General features: G+C 42.4%; 1 protein-coding gene across 1 annotated transcript in view; it reads left to right on the top strand.

Moving 5' to 3' along the window:
- LOC111980137 (uncharacterized) overlaps positions 1-8,499 on the top strand; it is a 43,299-nt gene that overhangs the window by 15,216 nt on the left and 19,584 nt on the right. The window contains exons 4-12 of the mRNA XM_070449798.1: positions 360-425; positions 527-565; positions 1,197-1,265; positions 1,487-1,573; positions 1,669-1,701; positions 2,005-2,046; positions 2,697-2,747; positions 3,160-3,210; positions 5,267-5,326. Of these exons, the coding sequence (XP_070305899.1) occupies positions 360-425; positions 527-565; positions 1,197-1,265; positions 1,487-1,573; positions 1,669-1,701; positions 2,005-2,046; positions 2,697-2,747; positions 3,160-3,210; positions 5,267-5,326 (498 nt within the window). The remainder of the gene's footprint in view (positions 1-359; positions 426-526; positions 566-1,196; positions 1,266-1,486; positions 1,574-1,668; positions 1,702-2,004; positions 2,047-2,696; positions 2,748-3,159; positions 3,211-5,266; positions 5,327-8,499) is intronic.

Genomic DNA, 8,499 nt, shown 5'->3' with positions numbered 1-8,499 from the left:
GTGGAACTTCCACCAACATTTCTGAGCCCCTAACAGATCCTGTCTTATCTCAGAACTGCACTCAATTGACCCGTCTTGAGCATGGTCTAAACTAATTTGCTCAACTAAATATAGCTCCAGATTAAGTTGTCTGGCATTTTTAGAATTAATTAAAAACTGAAAGTGGTGCAATCWTCAATGAGAAATCTGACTTAGATTCTGTATTGCAATGCTCATRCTCCTTATTAATGATTTAATATAGKCTCATATGATACAACGTTTAGAGTTTTTTCCCACCATAGAGAAACATGCTCTGCTATGGTGCTCACTGATCACTGKTGTCTCATATCTCCCTGTGGTGTCTTGTTGTGGTCTTCCAGGGGCTGGTGCTCTTGGGATACAGGGAGGCTACGGAGCCAAGCCCGCCAAAACCGGAGGAGCTGGGGGTAATATTGATTGATTGCCATATTTATATTTTTAGTGCTGCCAATCATATTCATAATTGAATTTATGTACCATCATGACCTGTCTTTCTAATGAATCACAGGTGGTCGTTATCCAGGGGGGGCTCAGCAGCTTGGAGGAGGTGAGTTTCTCAAAGATAGAGCTAAACCACGTACACTGAGTCTACTGTACCAAACATTAGGACCCCCCCGCCCTCAGAACAGCCTCAATTCGCCTGGACATGGACTCTACAAGGTGTTCAAAGTGTTCCACAGGGATGCTGGCCCATGTTGACTCCAATGTTTCCCACAGTTTTGTCAAGTTGGCTGGATGTCCTTTGGGTGATGGACCATTCCTGATACACACGGGAAACTGTTGAGTGTGAAAAACCCAGCAGCATTGCAGTTCTTGACACAAATCGGTATGCCTGGCATCAACTACCATACCCTGTTCAAAGGCACTTCAATATCTTGTCTTGCCCATTCACCCTCTGAAAGGCACACATACACAAACCATGTCTTAAGGCTTAAAAATCATTATTTAACCTGAGGCCCCTTCATCTACACTGATTGAAGTGACTTGAACAAGTGACATCAATAAGGGATCATAGACTGACCAGGTGAATCCAGGTAAAGGCTGTGTCAGGTGTTCTTAATGTTTTGTATTCTCAGTGTAAGTATTCTCTGTTTGATTCAGCTTGTGTTATTCTACTCTGTTTAATGTGTTATTTGTGTGTATCAATATGTGACATGTCTCCACTGTCTTTCTCAAAGGGGGATACAGAGGCCCAGGAGGGGCCGGGGGTAGGGGAGGATATGGTAACGGAGGCCAGGGAGGCTATGGTAATGTCTACTACTTTACTTAACAAACAGTCTCTGAACAAGGCTTGTTAAAATGAAATGCCTTAGTAACTTAGGTTTACATGAAATCCACAATGGTTATTTGCCAAAAATGTCTAACTCTTGCAGCAGTTTTCCTTGTTGATTTAAATATTCATTCATTTATTTATATATTTTAATAAATGTCTACATAATATGACTTCTTCCCATTTGTCTGATTGTAGGTGCTGGTCTGGGAGCAGGAAATGGCCAAGGAATGGGGGTGGGAGCCGGACTGGGCTCACAGGGTGGGAAACCACGTGGAGGTGGAGGTGAGTGTGACATTCAGGACAAGAGATGTTTATTCCAAAGTTTGTACTAACAATGCTGAGTAAACATCATCTGTCTGTTTGTCTGTGTTTGTCAGGATACGGTGGTAATGGCTATGGCACACAGCCAGGTACGTGTTTGTTCTGTTACCTGGTATTTGTTTGTATAGAACACACAATATTTAAGATCCTCAAGTCCGTCTCCTCTGTCTCTGTCTGTTGGATCTAATCATAGTTAAGTTGAATTTGTGCCATTGTCTGTGAGTGCAGATTGGTTCTCATCTAATAAACCAGAATGTGACCTTGGAATAAAATAATAAAAACTCCAGCGGTGGAGATTTAAGCTTTCTGTTTGTGGTTATGTGGTTAAATGACATGATGTAAAGAGTTATGTTTTGCATGTCCTTTGACCTTGCTACTTGTCTTGTTGCTAGGTTACGGGGCTGGAACTGGAGCCAGAGGCTATCCACGACCGGGTAAGCAGCCAATCCCTGCTGGCCTGAACCATCTAAAGGCCAATACTATAGTCTACTACTTTACAAGCCAGGATTCATATATTTTACAGCTCACACCTCAAGCACTTAATTCATCGAACAAACTGTCAATCCCAATCAATAAATCAGTGGGGATTTCCATATTACGCATCTTACAAATTGTCATCTGCATACTGTATACTGTACAGTGTACATTAGCCAGCCGGGTCCTACATAGACAGCAAGCATCTGTAAACTGGCTTTACAGATGTAGGATCTTAATTTAAAAAATGTGAGTTTTAAAAAGATTTCCCACTTTGAAATTTCAGACTTAATTTGCCCCATTGAAAAACGTATTAACCCCTACATAAATGTCCATTAAACTAACTGGTTTTGTTGGGGATTTTTTTTGTAATGTTACTTAGATTGATGTACAGGTGCGTCAATTTACTCTTCAAGATGAATTCTAATCCACATAAAAATTCACATTTCCTGTCGCAGCAGGATTATTTTCCTGCTGTAGCAAACTGACTCAAATTAAGATCCTACATCTGTACAAGCAAAGTATTTGATTGCTGTAAAGCCTCTGTACCTCATACCCTGCATGTGGAGTTTGATAATTCCAATTGACAGTGCCCCTTTGCAAACATTAGGTGCTGGAGCTGGGTATCCCAATGGACAGGGATCTAAGGGACCAAAACCGGGTAAACTTTCCAATCCTGCTGTGTCCGTCCGTTCCACAGGCTTTCATGTTTGTTGTTTTTTTACTGCGTTTTTCATTTTGTGCCTTCATGTTTGCTCTTCGTGGTTGCCGTTTTCAATCTCTTCGTGTTTAATCAGTATTTATGCCTTTCGCTGATTCGGTCAGACATGGTGTAAATGCATGTTGTTTACTCAGTGTATTAACAGGTGTCTATCTACTTACCACAATGGTTGTCTTTATTTTTCGGCTGCCAAATTCTTTCAAGTGGGCAGCAATATATTTTGTTGTGGTGTGATTGGAATTGTGTTAGTAGTAAAGTATGAAATGGTTATGTTCGTGGATCGAGAGCATCGTATCTGCATGAGTCCGCCTATAGTCGCCAGTGTTGAGTAATCCCTCATTGTGGTCTTCAGGGTATGGTGCAGGAGCTGGAGTGCCCAATGGACATGTTGCTAAACCCAATGTAACATCTTCTACCCTGTGTGTTTGCTGTCTTAGTGTTCTTTGTCCCAGTTTCTATAAATATGCATGTTGCATGTAGACACATTATGCCACAATCATGATATTGATTGTGTAAGTTCACATACTGTCTACATACAGTGGGGGAGAACAAGTATTTGGATACACTGCCGATTTGCAGGTTTCCTACTTACAACAGCATGTAGAGGTCTGTAATTTTTATCACAGGTACACTTCAACTGTGAGAGACGGAATCTAAACAAAAATCCAGAAATCACATTGTTGATTTTTAAGTAATTAATTTGCATTTTATTGCATGACATAAGTATTTGATACATCAGAAAGCAGAACTTAATATTTGTACAGAACCTTTGTTGCAATTACAGAGATCATACGTTTCCGTGTTTCTTGACCAGGTTTGCACACACTGCAGCAGGGATATTTGCCCACTCCCATACAGACCTTCTCCAGATCCTTCAGGTTTCGGGGCTGGTCGCTGGGCAATACGGACTTCAGCCCTCCAAAGATTTTCTATTGGGTTCAGGTCTGGAGACTGGCTAGCCACTCCAGGACTTGAGATGCTTCTTACGGAGCACTCCTTAGTTCCTGGCTGTGTGTTTCGGGTCGTTGTCATGCTGGAAGACCCAGCCACGACCTATCTTCAATGCTCTTACTGAGGAAGGAGGTGTTGGCCAAGATCTCGCGATGCATGGCCCCATCCATCCTCCCCTCAATACGGTGCAGTCGTCCTGTCCCCTTTGCAAAAGCATCCCAAAGAATGATGTTTCCACCTCCAAGCTTCACGGTTAGGATGGTGTTTCTGGGTTGTAACTAATCTTTTCTTCCTCCAAACAGCCGAGTGGTTTAGACAAAAAGCTCTATTTTTGTCTCATCAGACCACATGACCTTCTCCAATTCCTCTCTGGATCATCCAGTGGTCATTGGCAAACTTCAGACGGGCTGGATGCGCTGGCTTGAGCAGGGGGACCTTGCGTGCGCTGCAGATTTTAATCCATGACGGCGTAGTGTGTTACTAATGGTTTTCTCTTTGAGACTGTGGTCCAGCTCTCTTCAGGTCATTGAGCCAGGTCCTGCCGTGTGTTCTGGCTGATCCCTCACCTTCTCATGATCATTGATGCCCCACGAGGTGAGATCTTGCATGGAGCCCTAGACCGAAGGTGGACCGTCATCTTGAACTTCTTCCATTTTCTAATAATTGCGCCAACAGTTGTGCCTTCTCACCAAGCTGCTTACCTATTGTCCTGTAGCCATCCAGCCTTGTGCAGGTCTACATTTTATCCTGATGTCCTTACACAGATCTCGGTCTTGGCCATTGTGGAGAGGTTGGAGTCTGTTTGATTGATGTGTGGACAGGTGTCTTTTATACAGGTAACGAGTTCAACAGGTGCAGTTAATACAGGTATGAGTGGAGAAACAGGAGGGCTTCTTAAAGAAAACTAAACAGGTCTGTGAGAGCCGGAATTCTTACTAGTTGGTAGGTGATCAAATACTTATGTCTATGCAATAAAATGCGAATTAATTACTTAAAAATCATACAATGTGATATTTCTGGATTTTTGTTTTAAATTCCGTCTCTCACAGTTGAAGTGTACCTATGATAAAAATTACAGACCTCTACATGCTTTGTAAGTAGGAAAACCTGCAAAATCGGCAGTGTATCAAATACTTGTTCTCCCCACTGTATGTGTAGGGTATCATTTTCAGTCATAGTTTTGTTTGAATGCTATTGAGACACCATGCCAATATCTATTGCCATGTGTGGATCACAGCCCCTGTCAGCATGTTGTGGTTGTGGGTTTTGTTCCTAACTTTGTATAGGGATTTGGGTTTTTCTAACAGCATGTGTTTGTCCTGGGTCTTCTTGACCAATCACTAGAAAGTGACTCCTAACGATGATCAAAGTATTCTATTTTCAATATTATGATATTTGAAATCACTGTCATATAGAATTCTAGATTCATTTTGGGGTTCAGACTCCAGTCTTTTTATTGGTTGGTTTTTGGGTGAATCATTTTGAATAACCACTGTTGTGGTCTCCAGGGTATGCTGCAGGAGCTGGAGGAGTTCCCACTGGACAGGGTGCTAAACCATCCAAACAGGGTAAACCTCGCTTTCCTTGTTTTCATGTCATCTCTTTATAATAATTAGTCTAGAACTTAACGTTTCATACGTGCACCTGGTGGCCTTTCCTTCTTCTCTGATCTGGTTCTAAGTCTCTGATCTGGTTCTCTATACTTACTAAGTGCTTTCAAGGTTTCAGCGTCAGTGCTCGAGCCGCTGGTATATCCAATGGGCTTACGGTTTGACATGTGGATGTTTTGTGAGTCTTGTGGATATTTTTATTATACCTTTATTTAACTAGGCAAGTCAGTTAAGAACAAATTCTTATTTTCAATGACGGCCTAGGAACAGTTGGTTAACTGCCTTGTTCAGGGGCAGAACCGCAGATTTTTACCTTGTCAGCTCGGGGATTTGATCTTGCAACCTTCCGGTTACTAGTCCAATGCTCTAACCACTAGGCCCCTGCCGCTAAGATTCTTGTGTAATTGTCCCTGTAAATGATCTCCGGCTTGTCCGTCAAGTCTGTGTCTTCTGCATTTTCGTTTCWCACTGTCCATCAGGTGGATTTGTCACCCACTGATGTTGACTGTTGTGTGTCTTRGTCTATAAATGTCACATGGAGACTGGTCTTGGTGTGTGCCATTGAKGTTTTAGAGTTTTTGATGGCAATGCTTTGTTAGGTGTGTGACCTCCATATGGGCGTGTGTTTATGCCAGTGGATGCCCTCAGAGAGTATATTTTCACGTTAGTCTATTTTGCGTCTGTTGTTTCCCTTGTGGCTTTTGTTGTCATCTGTTGTTGTTMGTCTTAGTCTGTGTCTTAATARGGCTGATGATGTGTCCTTTAACCTAGGCCCARCGTTAATCTCGGACGATCGCCCCTCATCTTGTCAGTGTTGTGTGTCTTTTTTCTGTCACGCTGTCCTATATGTAGTCTGTCAGAGGATGGTTGTTTGGTATTGAGTGCTGAGTGACCTGGAGAAAAAGGCCCATGAAGTGTAATTTGGAAGATTTGTACTACTGTTTAAGTTGGTGTTTTAAAGTGTGTTCAAGTACAATGGTCTGTCTTCAATCAACCCSGTGGATATACCTTGTGGCTGGGTGAAGAGATTTGTAGTCATAGAACCAGAAACTGTGGTTGTAGAGCCAGAACTTTAGAGATTATTTTTATGTTTACATTAAGCAACAGAATTGGCCTATACGACCTGCAATTCAATGGATCTTTATTTTTCTTTAWTATCAACAACAAATAAAAGGTCAATCTCTACTTCACCAGAGTCAGATTAATTAACTTGTGGATAAAAAATGTATGTCTCTGTGTCCAGTATGAAGGACGTTAGAGGTATAAAGGAAGAATGCTAGCTGAATTTGAAGACTTCCACTCTTTGCGCTAACGCTAGTAAGCGTTGACTCGCAAAACTACCTCTAACTTCCTTCATACTGGACGCAAACATAAAATTGGTACCCATGAGTTCATCTGACTCTGGAGAAGTAGATAAAGTGCTTTGTGCCAAAGTCCTGAAATCTATACCTTTAAGGCTTGTCTCAGTTTGTGCAGTAAAAAAGAAAATGTTGAGAATTTAAAAAAATAACAAAAACATCTGTATATGCCAATAGTTCATTATTGTGAAASTCTTCTGCCCTCAGCCACAAATGTGCCAATGGGATATGCATACGATTTGAGCCTTCTCCAGGTCCCAAATAATTAAATAGTGAATGGTGACAAGCTTTTGTCTGCCAGGTGCCTCTGCGGGAGGTTTGAGAGGTGCTGGAATGGGTAATAAGGGCGAAGGTCTAGTGGCACAGGATTTAACAGGAGCAAAAAGCCAAGGACCTGCTGCATTGCCAGATGTGAAGGGGCCCAAAAGCCCTTGTCRTGTTGTTCTTCAAGCACAGGGATCCGAAAGCTATGGACCTGCAGTTCCACTGGGAAAGGAAGCCAAGAATTCTGGTTCCGTAGCTCAGCAGCCACAGGGGGCCAAAGGTTTTGGACCGGCAGCTCCAAATGGCAAAGGGGTCAAAAGTTCTGGTCCTGTGGCATCCCATACACCGGGGGCTAAAAGCCTAGTTCCTCAGATACCCATTAGGAAAGAGGCCGAAAGTCTTGGTCCTGCTGGTCCAGAATCACAGGGAGCCAAATGCTATGGACCTGCTGCAGTGGCAGATGGGAAGGGGGGTTAAGGTCAAGGTCCAGTAGCTCAGCAGCCACAGGGTTCCGAAGGTGTTGGTTCTGTGGTCCCAGAGTCACAGGCGGCTAAAAGTCTAGAACCTGAGGTGCCTGTTGGGAAAGAGGGCAAAAGTCTTGGTCCTGTAGCACAGGGAGCCAAAAACTATAGACCTACGATACCAGTTGGACAGGGAGCCAAAAACTATAGACCTACGTTACCAGATGGACAGGGAGCCAAAAACCATAGACCTACGATACCAGCTGGACAGGGAGCCAAAAACTATAGACCTACAATACCAGATTGACAGGGAGACAAAAACTATAGACCTACAATACCAGATGGACAGGGAGCCAAAAACTATAGACCTATGATACCAGATGGACAGGGAGCCAAAAACTATAGACCTACAATACCAGCTGGACAGGGAGCCAAAAACCATAGACCTACGATACCAGCTGGACAGGGAGCCAAAAACTATAGACCTACAATACCAGCTGGACAAGGAGTCAAAAACRATAGACCTACAATACCAGATTGACAGGGAGCCAAAAACTATAGACCTACAATACCAGCTGGACTGGGGCTCGCTAGAGACTCCTCTTCACCTGCTATTGTTTGTTTCTAGTCATCCCATTGTTAGTTGTCAACTGGGACACATATCATCTTCCTGTTGTTTGTCTATGGTTTCATTCCAAAAGTGTTTCTGAATGTTGCTCTTCATCTAATTACAATGTTTTAAATCTTAAAATGTATCTCAATCAGTGACTAACTCCAGGTGTTCATAGAAACCTCTCTTTAGTATGTGCATATCAGCTGTCTGAGGTTGCTAATGAATTTGACATGGGTTTTTTTCAAGTGTTATTTTAACATGTTATTTATGTTGTCTCTCCAGCGTCTTTGTCATCCAATGTCTTTAACAATCTTCATATGTGATGATTTGAGCGTGTACACTTCACTTACGCCTCAATTGAGTTCTCATTTACATTACGCAGCCTTGATTTATCAGAATGAGTAGTTCTTGATTTAATATATCCAGATTGGAAAA

The sequence above is a fragment of the Salvelinus sp. IW2-2015 genome, linkage group LG20, assembly GCF_002910315.2.
Source record: "Salvelinus sp. IW2-2015 linkage group LG20, ASM291031v2, whole genome shotgun sequence".
In the NCBI taxonomy this organism is placed as follows: domain Eukaryota; kingdom Metazoa; phylum Chordata; class Actinopteri; order Salmoniformes; family Salmonidae; genus Salvelinus; species Salvelinus sp. IW2-2015.
This window is presented reverse-complemented; position numbering and strand designations above follow the sequence as displayed.